This window comes from Betta splendens, chromosome 5, assembly GCF_900634795.4.
Source record: "Betta splendens chromosome 5, fBetSpl5.4, whole genome shotgun sequence".
Lineage (NCBI taxonomy): Eukaryota > Metazoa > Chordata > Actinopteri > Anabantiformes > Osphronemidae > Betta > Betta splendens.
The window spans coordinates 9,283,223-9,298,965 of NC_040885.2; the positions used below are offsets into that span (position 1 = coordinate 9,283,223).

The window sequence follows — 15,743 nt, forward strand, 5'->3', positions numbered from 1 at the left end:
TTACGCAAGTGTTTACGTTTATGTTTTACTTCCGTAGCTCGCTAGATGCGGAATATCGCTGGCTGTCTGGCATTAAATCCAGCATTTTAGAGTAAATTCGAGATCATGTTTATTAGTTTTAACTTAAGTATTAGAGTTGCTTAGCAGATAGTTATGTTTAAAGTCGCTTGATGTCCGTTGTTGTCGCGGTGTCGCGAGATTCATCATAGTTTCTTACGGGCAAACCTGATTCTAGCTAAGCGTGTTAGCAACGGCTCAGCGGCAGTGAGGATCATTTGTACAATCATCGCCTGTATTAAATTAGGTGTAAACTTAGATTTAAAGCTAGACAGTCATGGCTACTAGGCGTCTGACCGATGCCTTCTTGTTAATGCGGAACAATGCAATCCAAAACCGGCAGATATTGGCTGAGCAAGTGAGTACATACGACCCCCGTCTGAGTACACGTAGCAATGCTGCGGTGAGTGGTCTGCATCGTTTTGACATCTTACTGTGTGTGTTTGCATGTAGCCAGTCACCTAGACCTGTTAGCTAGTCACAAGTACATGCTAAGTATTATTCAGGAGGATTCCTACAACGGTGGCGTCTGTGAGCCCCGTCATTCGATCTCAGGGCTGATTACCTGATGTGATGGAGGATGTGAAGCTAAGATCGTCTTGTATTTTAATCGCCACATTCGCTAAATGTTGACACTAGATGCAAATAATAGCAAAAAAACGTCCAATATTATTATTTATTTTCAACACAACTAATATTAGTTAGGTTAAATAATATTTTAGTAATACACCCATAGTGCTATTCACTGGTAAAATGTCTTGTGGTCTACATAACGTTTTGATTTAGTGTCAGTGAAACTGTGGTTGTGATGTATTTGTCCTCTAAAGTTGCCGTGGTCAGTGTGGATACAATATTTTATTATTATTTATGTTAAATGTCAGTAAACTCCCATTGATTTGTTAAACATTATGTCTGATTTTGTCTAGTCTACCGAATTTCTTCATTGACACCATTAATGTGTTGTAATGTTGTGTAGGACAGATTTAATGCTAAACAGTCAGCATTGGGAGTATTTAATGCTGCCCATGACTGACCGGTGCTAGGGCAGTGTAATGCATATGAGGCTGCGTGGTTGCAGGCTGGACCATGCTGACCTCTGACCAAGAAACATTAAAACTCTCAGCTGGCCTTCTTGTTCTTGTTGACGTAGATGCCCAGCACATCTCAGTACCTTACTCTTCTGATGCATGAAACATTTACTCTTCTACTTGTTGACTTGCACTGATACCCTTTACTATCCAGGCTCCAGCATTAAATGCTTCTGTTTACCCTTCACCTGTGCGGTACATTAAGCAGGTGTACGGCCTGTATGACCATTCACAATAATCAGTTTTTGTGTTAAACAGCCAGATGAATTTCAGCTGTTGAAAAGAATAAAGGGCAACTCCTTGCCCTCATGTTTGTTTTTTTATAACCCTTTGTTACTGAACAAAGAAAAGTGGGCATGAAAAGGTTCATCTTTCAGTGACATCAATACTAAAGAGTAGAGATGCTTAGATGTAAATAGAGCTCTCCTTCAACTCTTTATTGGACTTACTGGACTTACTTTGTTTCAATGTGTATGAAACAACTTCATATCAAATTTTCTTTCAAGTATTCTTTTCTCTCTACTGCATAAACTCACGTGATAAGGAAACCTAATGATTTCAGCTTTTTTCATCATTTCTCACTGTTTCTTATATTTGTTGGTTAGTTTCAAAAAGAATTATTTAGTTTCTTGTTTGATTTCGTTTTGCATTCACATGTTTTTAAATCATCTAGATGCATTCAGACTTTATGAATCCGTAGGGTTAACACTAATCATAACACTTATGTCAAAGTAATTAAATTGTTTGTTGAAGTGAATGCAAAAACCTTTTTTGCTGTTTACTGGCTCAATACTTCTGTCTTTCTCCCCTTTTTCTTGTTCTCTGTTGGATGGGGCCATTCTGCTCTCTGTCAATCGCATTAGGAGCTTGATGAGGTATTGCCATTTCCCCTCGTGGTAGATTTGGCTAATAATATAGTTCATTATCATTATTATCATTTTGAATCCATTGTATTAAAAGTTTTATTTTGTTTTATCTCCGCTCTTAAGTTGGCTGATGATCGAATGGCTCTGGTGTCAGGCATCAGTCTGGATCCTGAAGCTGCTATAGGAGTGACTAAAAAGCTGCCTCCAAAATGGATAGAGGGGGTTGATGAGGTAATACAACTTCTGCAGATGGATCTTTGCCCACCTTTTACATTCAATTGAAGAAGAATGTTGTAAAAATGTAATGTAAAAAATACAAAACAATGTAATGTACAAAATAAAGTCTGCATGCCTCCAATCATGACTCGTTGCTTTTCAGATTCAGTATGAAATCACACGGGTTCAGCAGAAGATGAAGGACCTGGCCTTACTTCATGACAAGCATATGAACCGTCCCACACTGGATGACAGTAGTGAAGAAGAGCATGCCATAGAGATCACCACTCAGGAGATCACACAGGTAGATTTTCAGGTTTACTCAAGCACGTGATACCAGTAAAAGCATAATGAAGAACTGATCCTCTGTTTTTAAATCATTGCAGAAACAGAGTCAGCATTTCAAAGACAACATGCAATTTGTTTCTACTTATACACATTTTTGCTTCACTGCAGATGTTCCATCGATGCCAAAGAGCTGTGACAAGTTTGCAGTGTCGCTATGGCCACTGCACCGAGCAGGAGGAACGACTACTAAGAAATGTAGTGTCGTCTCTGGCGCAGAGCCTGCAGGAGTTGTCCACTAACTTCAGGCACACACAGTCCAGCTACCTAAAACGTGAGAACTACAGAAAGCCTAGCCCTCATAGGTTTTCAGTCCACAATGCTCATGATTTAATCCTCAATCAGATCATTTTCCATTTTTATGTTGTTTTAATATCATCTATCAGGTATGAAGAACCGAGAGGAAAGATCAAAGCACTTTTTTGACTCGGGACCTTTAATGGAAGAGGACGAGGATTTAGCTCTTTATGACAAAGTGAGTAGGAAAAAATATACAAGATTATCCAAACTAGCTTACAAACATAGAGCCAATAGCTCTAGGTAGCGTAGTTATTAAGAAATTACTAGTTCAAACTAAATTAAGTCAAACCTTTAACACAGTGAACAGCTTCACAAGGCATAAGCAAAAACATAACATGGATATTAAAAAAAAAGAAAAGGAATAGTGTGGTCTGACTGGAGCCACGTGTGCTGATGCTCTTGGACTGATAAATATGTGTCTAATAATAAAACTCTAATTGTATTAAATTTGTCTTTTTCAGGGCTTCACAGATGATCAGCTGATGATGGTTGAGCAGAACACCGTAATGGTAGAAGAACGGGAGCGGGAGATCCGACAGATCGTGCAGTCCATCTCTGATCTCAATGAGATTTTCCGGGACCTGGCCGGAATGGTTGTGGAACAGGTATTCGAAGCCGCCATGACACACAGGATTATGTAGCAAAGATAACAGTAGTGCAGAGACACAAATGTGCAGTTGACAGATACCCAAATTACTTCTAACCTGTAAATCATCCAGTATAAATCTATTTAATCTTTTTCTTTCCTTAATAACACATTACACAATGATTAATTTAATTGAAGGTTTAAACTGAAACCTTTAAACCTTTAAGCGAAGGCAAATCAAACCAAGGAAACTGATAAAACATCACCTAAAAATAAATAATTCCTGCAAGTCTAAGTAACAATATCTCCCATTTTCCTCTAGGGCACCGTACTTGACAGAATTGACTTCAACGTGGAGCAGGCCTGTGTGAAAACTGATGATGGACTGAAACAGTTACAAAAGGTACAATGTTGCAAATAATAGGTGTTGTATTACAGTTTGCTCAGTTGTGTGTCATATTAAGAGGTAAATGTTTTGACCAGGGTTAGAGTCATGTCTTCTAGTCTCAAAGCTTTAGTCCATCTGTGCTTCCAGCAGAGTGTTTCAGTTATTATATTGATATTATAATCTAATCTATAATCTGTCTACAAACACTTAACAGGTAAATACATAAACCGTTATATAGTTGTTATAAGTACTTATCTAATGCCTTCAGACTGAAAGCACAAAATGATTTTGTTTTTGTTTCTTTGCAGGCGGAACAGTATCAGAAGAAAAACAGAAAGATGCTGGTCATTTTGATTCTCACTGTCATAGTCATTGTTCTAATAATTATTCTTTTTGGAACAAAGTTTAAATAATGCATTACTCTGGCTTTTGTTTTCTGTTTGGGTATTTGTTGTGCATTCGTGTGGACTTTGTCTCAGTTCTGCTCAAAACAAAGCCGACTGCTTTTCATACCTACTGGGAAACGTCCAGATGTCTCCACGGGTCTGTGGTTGATATTTTATTGAAAGAAACAATCAGTCTGTTGGAACTGTGGCTATTTTATCAAGTGACTGCAACAAAGGTTTATCAAACCAAACCACGCTGACAAAAAAGTCTTAATCAGAAAAAAACACTTGGTGGTGTGAAATCATGGACGATCGATGTTAAATTGCTAAAGCAGAGGAAGCTCTGCTTGAACTTGAAGCACGAGTTGTGATGTTTGTTGTTCATTTCTGTTTAATATCATTGCAAACATGGTGAATGGCACTTTGTAAGAAAATATGAAAGAGAAATGTGTAGTAGATCAATTTCATTGTAGTACTGGGTTTATGTCCTGGCTCAGTATTTTACCTTAAGACTAAAATGAAATGTTTTTTACTAGTACAGTATGGGATATAATTATTCATCAGTCATGAGTCAATCAAACTAATTCCTTTGGTTTGTGGACCATCGTTGTCTGTTTAATAATGATATTAATCAGAATAATAACAATATTGAGGTTCGTGTTGATCCAACACTGGTCTAAGGAGGGTGTAGCAGCCAGGACTGTCCTCCAAGTCATCATTTGAAATCATTTGAAACGTTACCTGCTGTTGCAGACCTGCTGCACTTTTTTTATGAAGTGCTCATTTAAAACACTCAATGCTCTTTGTTTTCCATGGTCCTTGCATAAAGTGCTACTTTTTGCAGTTTGCACATTGAAGCCTGATGGGATGTGATGGATGTAATACTACTGTCATCTGTATGATGAAGAGAACTATTTATTTTTTAATAACTTCAAATAATCTAGAGGCTTCATTCTTCTGTCTCAGGCAGAATTCTTATATATTATTATAGTGTATTTGAAGTCCAAACCTAACAGTTAATTTCCTCTCCACTGAGGAAACTGTGGCGTACTCAAACACAGATGTATGAAGACAGCCTTGTTTTCCCATGATAGACATGTTTTATTTTACTGGACTGTGTTGGAGATTTACATGTTCTTGTATTTTGTAAAGCTGAAATGAAGAGCTTTATTCTGCATATCTGTACTCAACGCTACACATTATACACCTGTTAAATGATCTTTGTCATTGATGTGAAGTGTCTGTGGAAAAAAAAGCAGTTGTGTTCTAGTGCTTCTCATACTTATGTTTGGTTTTCCACACAAAACTGGTGAGGACACCTCAAAGTGTTTTTTTTTAAATAAACCTAGAAGATAATCAGTGTTTTGTATTTTGATCTTCATCGCTGACTTGATGTAATTCAGGAAATGGAGTTTCCCAACTAAGCTCAGTGTGCTGAGAAAGCTAACTCAACAACTTTTATTATAATGGTGTAAGAATTTTAATCGGTTGAAATGAAAGTGACGAATGTCTGGTGGTTGTTTTTGCTGGAATGTGAGTATTTGCTAGTTTTCCCAATTTAGTGTATTCTGTCTATATTAATGTGTTGTTCCAATTAGAAACATTGTAGCTAGACTCTGTACCTAATAGTAGAACTAACCTATAGCAGAGCAACAGTATTCAGTCATGTGCAGATGACTGGTATTTAGCACATGCAGTTTCTCAAAAACAAAAACACCTAATAAATTATGCAGTTATGCACATATTAGCTTTTACTAACCCGGAAACTAAGGATCTGTGTCACATTTCAAAATAAAAGACTGGCTCTTTTTAATGCAAATGTGCATTTTAACGCAAAGACGGGGAGGAAAACTACAACTATGAAACACAGCGTCAGCTCCATGTTAATACTCAGTACGCAACTGATGGGATAGATGAATTCTATTGTAAAACAGCGGCGAGGCGGTGATAAATACATTGTAATAAAAGTGGAAGCCGCATCTTTACTATTCTTTACTAACGTCATGTTTTTAACCGGTCTATTTACGCTTTGCCTCTCGCAGCAGCTCCTGTTACTCTTGACCTGGAAGCAGACGCGGACCGAGCCGCCGGTTCCGAGCGTGATCGCACGCGCCGATCTCCGGCCATGAGCTGTGACGAGGACCCGTTTCCAGCCGACGACTGTCTGTTCGCGGAGACCTTTTCTCTGGACAGCGTTTACAGATTGTTCGGGCAGGAGCTGAAGATACGGCAGGTGTTCGGGGCCAACCTCGGCGTGGCCGCTCCGGTCTGGGACGCGGTAAGAACCGCCCCGGTTCGGGCCGCGCTCGCGCTCGTTCCTCGCGCTCCGCTTCCGCGGTGGTGAGTGTTTGTGCGCACGCAGGCGCTGCAGCTGTGCCGGTACCTGGGGGAGCGGTCCGTGGAGCTGGGGGGGAAGCGGGTCATCGAGCTCGGAGCCGGTACCGGGGTCGTCGGGATTCTGGCAGCACGGCTCGGTACTGTACGTCTGTCTGTTTGATGTGAAGTGTGATGTTTGCTGTGCCTTGTTCTGTGCTCATAAACGCTCCATTTGATGCAGGTGGCTCGTTTTATAATTAGAACAATTACATTTATTACTCCAATGACATCAGACCTAATGTACTGTATGCTCCTCATAAATAAAGGGCATTCCGTGATTTCACGCAGGAGCGGCGGTGACCCTCACAGACCTCCCTGTGGTTCTCCCGCAGCTTCAGGCCAACGTCGCAGCCAACGCGCCCCCTGGTGGCTGGCCGCGTCCTCCCACCGTCGTCCCTCTGTCCTGGGGTGAGGACCACGTGAACTTCCCTTCTGACTGGGACCTGGTCCTTTGTGCAGACATCATTTACCTCCCAGGCACGTACCCGCTACTTGTGGAGACGCTGACGCACCTGTGCAGGTCTGGTGCCGTGGCGTATTTGTCGTCGAAGATGCGCCAGGAGCACCGGACTCCAGCTTTCTACCAGGACTATCTACCGAGCCGGTTTGAGGTTGACCTGCTGCACCGCGATGACAAGCAGAACATCAACATCTACAGCGCTTCTCTAAGAACAGAGCAGTGTTCACACGACTAGTCCACCACCAATACAGTTACTGATGCATTGAAAAGCATTTATTACAAGCACCAGTGATGCTGCAAAATCCAATGTCACCTATAAAATAAAAAACGATAAAATGGGGTCTCTCTGAAACTGTAATACTTTATTTCATGTGTCAAGATGGAATATTTTTAGGTTCTTTTGTATAACAAAACGTTTTAGTCTTGTTTTACACTCACTGGTCACTTTATTGTGTACCTTTATCTGTACCTAATGTAATAAAATATAAATTTCATCCCACACAGTGAACTTCCTGTTCATTCTACCTTTAATGTTTTTCACTGAGATCCAAAAAAAGTTCCTCCCGTTTTCTGTCAACATCAACAGATTGTCGGCCGCCCCTGCCGCCTGCTGTCTGTACGTACTTCATCCCCTCTCTCCTGTTCTCTGCTGATGTACAGACTTTCTGTTCAGAAATGGAAAGCCTGTTTGTTACGCTGGAGAGTTTCAAAGAAAGGGAGACAACACGTGCGCTGCCCGTCTCTCCCTCTGCTGCAGTTTAGGCCACAAAACAACAGATTCCTATCTCTGTGCAGCGTCTGCTCATCAGCACAGGCAGCACCCCCGTACGACTGGTTCAATACTCAGCACAACCGCAATTATAATTAAGCCTAAATATTATGGTTTTATGTGTGATGAGAAGCTACTGATTTTATAAAACTCATTATTTTTATCTTGTTGTTAGATTTGAGTCTTGAAATAGTTTTGTACTTTTTTGTTAGTAACACATAACCTTTTGTCATTTGAAAAGAGAATGAAAGTAGCATTTCATTCAAAATAGCGTTACTGAAAAGCTAATTAAAAAATTCCTCAGTGGTATTTAAACTGGGCATGTTGGATGGGGTGAGGGTGGGCAGACAGTGGGAGCGTGTGTGTGTGTGTGTGTGTGTGTGGGAGGTGGACTACTGAACTACTGAACTACTGAAAACCATCAGCCCGTCCAGTTAGGACTTCATCAGACTTCGTGTCGCCTCATGGGCACCCAGCACAATACTCTGACCGAAGGTACGTGTTAAGGGTCTTTATAACAATATATATGTCAATACTCTGATAAAGTTTAACTTTTATATGACTTAAAAATATATCTCATGTTTTGCCAGAATGATAATGAACAGTTTTTGTAAACTTTCAAAATAATCACGGTGAGTGTGTTTTTCAATGTTTCAGATCTGTGTAGGAAACCAAAGGATGGAGTTCTGGCCCGAGAATCAGACTCAGACAGCTCTTTATGCCAAATTTGGTACAATTCCTGGGAGGAACTGCAGTCATAAGTGAGTTCAGTTCTAAAATGTTACAATTTCCATAAAAAACTTTAAGCCTAATTGATAATTTTTACCTTTGTTGCAGTTTATCAATGTTGATAACTCTTGATAATAAGTAAAACTACAAATTTGTACGTTATGGTTTCATTTAACTTTTTAAATCTGCAAACTACATCTTTAGAGCATGTTTTTAACTTGATGTACCCACAGCCACCATGACAGACACCAAGCAGCCCATTATCCACTGTACTACGCTCAGCAGCAGGATCAAGGCAGGGAGTCCAGTTACTGGACGGCACCAGGGCCGAGGACTGAAGGGGCTCTAGAAGAATACGCCGCCTGGACGGACCCAGAGCTGTCGGCCCCCACTTCACCCCGGTTCCCCTTCATCCTGGACCGTCGCACCCAGCAGCACCAGTACCGCGGCGAGTATCGCTCTCACGACGCCAGAGACAGCGAGTGGACGGCGGCTCAGCGGGCGGCGAGGGACTACGAGGGGGGGCTTCTGAGGGAGGCGTGGCAGAGGCGCTGGGAGCCCTGCGGTCCGGCCCGGCCCAACAGGGAGGCTTCTGCCAGGAGGAGCGACAGCAGCTACAGAGAGCTGGAGGCCTGGGCCGCGCGCTACTGCCACTCGCTGCCAAGGAGACGGCGTTTGGAGGCAGAGTTACGCGGCGCCGCCCAGGGCCTGCTGGAGGGCAGGACGGGGACAGACCCGCGGGCGGCGGCGCTGCTGCTGCAACTCAGACAGTCTGCAAACGTCAGAGAGTCGGGATTGTGGGATGCTGGAGGCCGAATGCAAACTCCAACTTATTATCAGCCACAAGCTACGTCCCATAATACAGGCCGCACGTTGGAGGTTAAAGACCCGACAGGCGTCCAAAGGAGGATGTTCAGTCATCCTCCGGGCTACGCGGCTCCCCCTCCTTACAGCGACCCACACAAAAGCACGCCTGCAGCGAAGCACCGCGTCACCGGCTGGGAGCAGGAAGGCAGCAGGCAAAGCTGCTGGCCTCAACCCGCACTCAGAGAGGAGGCGCGCGACGAGCTGCAGCGTGAGCGGAAGGGAGAGAGAGAGGAGTGCACGAAGCCAGGTGACGGCACAACCTGTGCAGAGCTGGACGGAACGAAGCGCAGAAGACAGGAAGCGGAAGCCTCGCAGGGAGCGGGTCCGGTTCACGGCCACGCCTTCTCCCTTCCACAGAAACAAACTTCTGATGCGGTTGGCAACACACAGACATCCTCTAAGATCATTGAAGGCAGAAAATTCAGGCTGAACAAAAGAACCGGTGGGATGACCGTGTTCTGCCTGGTGTCCCGGATAGCCGGCGCCACGGAAACGCCGTCCCTGCCTCTCTGCATCGCTCAGACCAGCGCTCAGACCAGCGCTCAGACCAGCGCTCAGACCAGCGCTGAGGCTTCCAAGGCTTCACAGGACGGCGATGACAGTCACCCCGACCTCGCTGATGAGGTGGACTTCAAAGTGTCAGAGAAGTCAAATACTGACATTACAAGCTCCAAACAGAGCGAGTTGCTTCACGATAATCCATCGAACACCCAAGAAGCGAGAGTCGCCCCAGAAAGAGATTTACCTGATGCAAATTCCTCATTTGGGAAGGAATCAAAACAGCCGGTGTCGGTCAAATATCCTCTATGGAGAGAACCGGGTTTCACAAGCAGGGCTGACGCAGCGTCTTCAGCTACTTCCTGTTTAAAGGTACAAAGTGAGGGCGGCAGGGCGGATGGTCCACTCAGCCAGCAGCGCGCTCCTCCAGACGAGCCCCGAGCACAGAGACCGGACCTTAAGGACCCAGAATCTGAGGGCAGTAAAGCTCTCTGGGTTATCGACACCAGCTGTGTTGTGGTCAAAATGGAGCTGATTCCATCACCAAAGAAAGATCACGTTCACTATGTAGCCAACCAAGCAGAAACGGATTCCCCCGAATCAAACAGTCAGGTCACAACCACTGACCGAACCACAGAGAGAACATCCTCCCAAATAAATGACAGGCCTGAGCTACATTGCGTGTCCACAGCTTCGGTGTGTGAGACCTTGGAGGAGCGCGCTCAAAGGATTTTAGGACTCCCGCTGTGTGACTGCATCGCTGAGCAGCAGCCCGGAGAAGACGAGGAGGATGAGGAGGATGAGGAGGCCGAGCCTTCGCCGGGACTCCTTCCTGAAGCAGCTGGGTTTATCCCAGAGGAGACGGCGGGAGAGGAACCGCCACAGAATCACGTGGAGGTGGGGCCCACGGACGACGCTGAAGATCGAGGAACAAACGAGAACGACGGGGAATTTGTAGGATCTCAGGATCAGCCGTGTCTAACTACTGAAACAGAGGAAACTCAAATGACTGAGGGCGTCCAGCTCGACTCTGCTACTGGACCCGATGACCCTGAGCAGCTTGTTGAAAGCGATTCCCCCGCTCAGCATCATCTCTTCAGTTCTCCTGAAGACCTCTCTGATTCCCCCCCTCTCTCACACACGTCTGACTCGCCTCAGGACAACTCAGAATTGGCTGCACTTGTTGAAGCTGGAACCCCAACATCCCCTCACACAGCGCTGGACCTGGTCCCTCTTCCCCCAGAATCCAGTCCCTGCACAGATCATTCCCCAAGCCTTCCTCCTCCTCCTCTTCACTTAATAGACGAGTGTCTGGAAGCAGAACCCACAGTTACACATGAGGATGAACCGTCACAGCTAGTAGAGAATAAGTTTAACGGTGCCCTTGAGGACTTTGCAAAAGATATGACGTCAGAGCAACCTGGAAATGACCAGCCAGAAGAAAGCAACGCCACCGGGGAGCAACAATCAAAGGATGTAGAGCCTAGACATGCTTCGGAACAAGCGTATGACACATCCAATGAACACATTCAAAGTCTTGTGTCTGAAGAGCAAACGCAAAGAGAAAGTCCTACTGTGTTTCTCGAAACGACAACAGACCAGGATGACAGGCCTGACAGCCAGTCAGAAAGAGAAGGACAGGATGCTACCTGTGCGAAGGAGAATATTGAGGCTGAGGAACAGTCACAAACAGATGCGGGTGATGATCCTGCAGAATGTTTAGCACAGAAAACCTCCCAGGCCCGCGTGACGGCGCCTCAGACTCATCCTTCGGGCTCAGACCGTGACGCGCTCCACTCCGCGCCTCCGTCCGCTTCCTGTCAGTCACACAAAGCAGACGCCGAGCCCGTTTCGCTAATTCCTGGCCCTGCTGTTCCTGAAAGTGTCCCCGCTCCCGATTTAGACCAGATTAATGAATTTTCATCCTCCCGTCTCCCCGATTCACCCTCAAATCCGCCTTTAGGCTTTGCTCCGCCGTCTCAACAGGATGATGAGAGCGCTCCTCTTGACTTGCCTCACAAAGGCGAGCCCCAGCATCCCACGTCCCTGTGGGATGCAGTAAATCGCATACGGAAACACACGGCACCTGATTCTGAGAACGAAGAGGAGGAAGTAAGTGAACCGTGGGACCCTGAGAGTTTAGGAGAGCGTTCAGGTTGGTCGGACGACAGGAACGCAAAGAAGATGGGGTTTGATGAAGTACAGCAACAGGAAGTATCAAGTGAAGGAAGCGTTGAGGACGTAGACGTGGGTCAAATCCAGCAGGACGAATGCCACGAAGAGCCAAGAGGACACACAGAGGACACGCTGTCCTGCAGCAGCGCCAGCAGCCACACCTCTGAGGACACCGTCATCGTGGCAGAGGAGGACAAGGCTCAAGAGACAACACCTGATGGGGGAACAGAAAGCGAGACCGACGTGGAGCTTCATACGACTGACGCAGCGAGAAGATGCTGCCGTGACTCAGAAGAAGAGACTGTTGACGAGGAAGACGAAGAGGAGCAGCTAAAAGGGTGAGACACAAATGCGAGTGTCCAGCTGAGGGGGAGAATCTGTGAAAGAGCTGTGGTCTCAGATGAAGACACAGGTTGGCATAGTTCATCCAGCAGTGATAGCAGCAGGTCTGTAAAATAACCCAACTACTAAAGAACACACCACCTAAGTAACGTCTCAAACATCCTGCATTAGATACTATTTCAGATAGTGATCCTGTTTTACTAAAAATAAAAAAAGGTGTGAGTTATATTCAAACCCCCTCTGTTCCACGTGAACTAGTCTTCTAATCTCCATACAATTTTTTTTCTCTCCAAATCTTCATTGGTAGTTATTTGCAGTTATGATAGAGACTAGATGTCTCAGTATATACTGTAAAAAATAAATATTGGTATAATGTCTATTTGTGTCCTTTATAATTTCCATTGTTTTAATTTGTGATAGTACACTTTCACTAACATGGCATCACATTAATTCTGATGATTACTTTTTGGTTGAAAATATGGGTTTGAACTTTCATTGTCTCAGCCTTGAGTTTGTAATGATTATAATTAACAGTAGTATGTGGTTCATTATGTACAAAAAACATACTTTAATGTGGTAATAATTCAGGCAGGATTCTTGACTTCAGGCTGCAAACACATGATGTTGTACAAATATATTTGCAATGATTTTTGTGATTTTCAACAAATTTAGAAAATAACGGATAATAAGGAAACTTAAAGTTTATAGATAAAAAAAGAAATTTCAAAATGTTCACAAGACACAGATTTTCATTTTTACAGATATTATGACAATAAACATCCTGATCTTCCAACAGTAAAGCATGAGGACATGTTGCTCCAGGACAAGGCTGCAGCGTACTAACGGCAATAGAGAGGCAACCATCACACAATGAAGCAGCATCCTGATTTTAAAGATAGAACTGCCCAAGTAGCTCATATTTTATTTTATTATATGCAATTGGACAAAGATTTGTTGTTCTGCCCTGGATTGCATAGGCTGAATGGAAAAAGTAATCAACTACACAGGTTTTTTTAACGTTTACCCAAACATTTTGTGACATTTGAGCCCTTTAACATCACTTTAAAATCAAAATGTGTCTCATGTATCACTGGTCAACTGAGGTATGAAAAAACAAATTCCTTTTGTCAATGTAAACGTATACAACACTGGAATGCAGGTGAGATTTTCACTATCTGTACTTTGTTCAGTCAATAATTTCAATTGTAATTATTAAACACTGAAGTTCAAATAAAACAGATTAGTGCTTTGCGTTGTTCTATATTTTTCTGCAATAAAAAGGCACATTTTCACTATGTTTATTTAAACCTAATCAAAGGAACGGCGCCTCAGACAACGAGCTTTTCTGCAAATATCTTTTCCGAACATGGACTTGAACACCAAATTAAAACCTGATCGTTATGTGTCATGAGTTGACTACTCACTATTTAGGTGTGATTAATCCTGTTGGAGCTCTATCTACTGGGCAGTCTACCTATATTTTCTCAGCTTCACAGTTTCATTTGGTGAAGAGCACACAACTGCTCCACTGCCATATTGAAAACATAAAAAATGATATAATAGCACCCAATAGCGTCTCCAATTCAGACCAAGGGAGACAGCAGCCACGAGAGATCACATCAGAGTTCATCATGGGGAATTTTCAGAGCATGATCACAGAGATCTGCAGAGCAGAGGACAAGAAAACAGGTCAAGACATCGTCAATGCCAAAGTGATGGAGCGTTGAGTTTCACAGAAGAGAAGTGGAATGTACCTGTCCGTTTGCTGCACAGTTTGTCTTTCACGTTTTCTGTCTCATGAGCGAAGAATTCAATGATTTCATCTTCATGCTGCTCAACAATTGTTTCGCACTGGAGAAAGTAAAAATGTTAGAATAAGCTGCAATAGACAGTATATGGTATAGGACAACTATCAATGACCTGACAGAAACAAATACTCATATAATAAAACGTAATAGAAACTCACAGCAAATTTCAAACCGGCTGTGACTCTTGAATCCAACATGGCTTCTGAAAGATCCATGGCCCCACCATCCCGAGGCTTTATCCTAATGTAGGATTTCCTGGTTGTAGAGGATTCTCTTCTTTCTGCATAGTCCTCCATCCTTTCACACACGCTCTCCATCAGCTCCAGGAGGTTGCCCTCAGAGCGAGCCAGAGGAACCTGGTGGCATAAAACAGATGATAATCACAGTGCACGATTAGGTACAGGACACTTCGTATCACAACTGGTTTTAAAGTGCAGCACCACGTGACTGTGTGCGGCAGCAGTTCGGTCACACGCGCTGGGTTGGACCCACGTGACGTGGCTACGTGGCTGAGCTGAAGCTCACCTCTCTGATGGACTGGCTGCCGTCCGGGTTGATCCTGAACGACCCGGTCTGGATCATCTTCTTTGGGTCGATCTGGGAGATGGCCCACTCCATTTCATCGACCAGTGCCCTGCAGGCTACGAGGGCAGAGAGCGAGGACATTGACTAAACCTACAGTGTGTGTCTGTGTGTAACGTGGTCTACGGCACCTACCTCCACATCTGATGTCCTGTCCTTGTCGGGCTGCGTGGCTCAGGCTCAGGAGGAGGCACAGGATCACACACGACACGACCAGGACAGCGGCGTCCCTCATTTTGAATCTACAGACAGATGTAGCATCACACAGCCAGACGTCAACCGACAGAGCCCGTTAAACTGACCCAGCAGTTGAGTTAGCGCTAATGAGCCGGTACCGTCGGCGGCGGCGGCTGTCTTACCGCGTGACCACAATGAACACACACACAAAAACACGGATTGTGTAACTTTTAAATCAACTCACGTGTTCCCGGTTGAGTTTCGGACACCAGCCTCACGGTATTCCACGGTGTTTCATCGCGTTCGAGGGAAATGTGGTGACGTAGGGAAAGCGGCTAACAAACCGGAAGCAGTCGCACACGAGCCAGCGCCCCACGTGACCAGGAGGCTTCCACCCGGCTCGCTCCACGCGACTATAGCGTTGCCACGGCAACCAAAGTAGCGTTAATGTCGTTCGTGATGGAGTCATGCGATGCAATGTGGAGGTGACTGTGCAGGAATGAATAGCAGCAGCTTAAAGCAGAGGCTCGTTATAATGAGATGTGTAGGCCTGACAATTTAAGATAAAAAAATCAATGATCCCAGAGCAAAACTTAGCGAAATCTAATAATATTAACTCTTTCATCATTTGAAGTGCTGTCATTGAGTGAGTAGTGGGTGAGAAAAACTGGTCAAACATTTTAGCACCAACACAGGGAAATCACATATTTTAAGAAATTTCTCGAATA

The 15,743-nt window shown here is 44.3% G+C and overlaps 4 protein-coding genes across 9 annotated transcripts; 3 read left to right on the forward strand and 1 right to left on the reverse strand.

Annotated features, from left to right (window-relative positions):
* On the forward strand, nt 1-5,591 carry stx16 (syntaxin 16). Of its 4 annotated transcripts, none has more exons than XM_029151648.3 (9): nt 1-460; nt 2,009-2,020; nt 2,135-2,242; nt 2,391-2,531; nt 2,684-2,846; nt 2,959-3,047; nt 3,334-3,477; nt 3,781-3,861; nt 4,155-5,591. In XM_029151648.3, the coding sequence occupies exons 1-9, from the start codon at nt 335-337 to the stop codon at nt 4,257-4,259; spliced, it is 969 nt and encodes a 322-aa protein (XP_029007481.1). In that variant the 5' UTR covers nt 1-334; the 3' UTR covers nt 4,260-5,591. The 4 variants fall into 4 exon arrangements, with proteins under 4 accessions (XP_029007481.1, XP_029007483.1, XP_029007482.1 ...); XM_029151650.3 differs by having other exon boundaries at nt 1-415; XM_029151649.3 differs by lacking the exon at nt 2,009-2,020.
* A 142-nt stretch (nt 5,592-5,733) lies between these two features.
* On the forward strand, nt 5,734-7,567 carry LOC114856048 (EEF1A lysine methyltransferase 3-like). 3 transcript variants are annotated; one of them, XM_029151657.3, is made up of 4 exons: nt 5,734-6,190; nt 6,275-6,510; nt 6,595-6,706; nt 6,897-7,567. In XM_029151657.3, exons 2-4 carry the CDS (start codon nt 6,358-6,360, stop codon nt 7,301-7,303), a joined length of 672 nt encoding a protein of 223 aa, XP_029007490.1. In that variant the 5' UTR covers nt 5,734-6,190; nt 6,275-6,357; the 3' UTR covers nt 7,304-7,567. The 3 variants fall into 3 exon arrangements, with proteins under 3 accessions (XP_029007490.1, XP_055365172.1, XP_040926764.1); XM_055509197.1 differs by having other exon boundaries at nt 5,734-6,510; nt 6,595-6,711; nt 6,941-7,567; XM_041070830.2 differs by having other exon boundaries at nt 5,734-6,510.
* Nucleotides 7,568-8,213: 646 nt separating this feature from the next.
* si:ch211-159e12.5 (uncharacterized) lies at nt 8,214-13,699 on the forward strand. The gene is made up of 3 exons (XM_055509193.1): nt 8,214-8,332; nt 8,495-8,598; nt 8,800-13,699. The coding sequence occupies exons 2-3, from the start codon at nt 8,516-8,518 to the stop codon at nt 12,446-12,448; spliced, it is 3,732 nt and encodes a 1,243-aa protein (XP_055365168.1). The 5' UTR covers nt 8,214-8,332; nt 8,495-8,515; the 3' UTR covers nt 12,449-13,699.
* On the reverse strand, nt 13,068-15,416 carry cnpy2 (canopy FGF signaling regulator 2). Its single transcript, XM_029151662.3, has 6 exons — nt 15,260-15,416; nt 14,974-15,080; nt 14,782-14,897; nt 14,415-14,612; nt 14,203-14,299; nt 13,068-14,111 (listed from the first exon to the last, which is right to left on the reverse strand). The coding sequence occupies exons 2-6, from the start codon at nt 15,071-15,073 to the stop codon at nt 14,068-14,070; spliced, it is 555 nt and encodes a 184-aa protein (XP_029007495.1). The 5' UTR covers nt 15,074-15,080; nt 15,260-15,416; the 3' UTR covers nt 13,068-14,067.
* Between the last annotated feature and the right edge of the window lie 327 nt (nt 15,417-15,743).

Coding starts and splice junctions, on each gene's coding strand:
- stx16 (XM_029151648.3), top strand. CDS start 335: ATGGCTACTAGGCGTCTGACCGATGCCTTCTTGTTAATGCGGAACAAT. Junction 2,532..2,683: donor CCACTCAGGAGATCACACAG/GTAGATTTTCAG, acceptor GCTTCACTGCAG/ATGTTCCATCGATGCCAAAG. Junction 2,847..2,958: donor ACAGTCCAGCTACCTAAAAC/GTGAGAACTACA, acceptor ATCATCTATCAG/GTATGAAGAACCGAGAGGAA.
- LOC114856048 (XM_041070830.2), top strand. CDS start 6,358: ATGAGCTGTGACGAGGACCCGTTTCCAGCCGACGACTGTCTGTTCGCG. Junction 6,511..6,594: donor CCGCTCCGGTCTGGGACGCG/GTAAGAACCGCC, acceptor GTGCGCACGCAG/GCGCTGCAGCTGTGCCGGTA. Junction 6,707..6,896: donor GATTCTGGCAGCACGGCTCG/GTACTGTACGTC, acceptor GATTTCACGCAG/GAGCGGCGGTGACCCTCACA.
- si:ch211-159e12.5 (XM_055509193.1), top strand. CDS start 8,516: ATGGAGTTCTGGCCCGAGAATCAGACTCAGACAGCTCTTTATGCCAAA. Junction 8,599..8,799: donor GGGAGGAACTGCAGTCATAA/GTGAGTTCAGTT, acceptor ATGTACCCACAG/CCACCATGACAGACACCAAG.
- cnpy2 (XM_029151662.3), bottom strand. CDS start 15,073: ATGAGGGACGCCGCTGTCCTGGTCGTGTCGTGTGTGATCCTGTGCCTC. Junction 14,613..14,781: donor GCAGCCAGTCCATCAGAGAG/GTGAGCTTCAGC, acceptor TTATGCCACCAG/GTTCCTCTGGCTCGCTCTGA. Junction 14,300..14,414: donor CAGCCGGTTTGAAATTTGCT/GTGAGTTTCTAT, acceptor TACTTTCTCCAG/TGCGAAACAATTGTTGAGCA.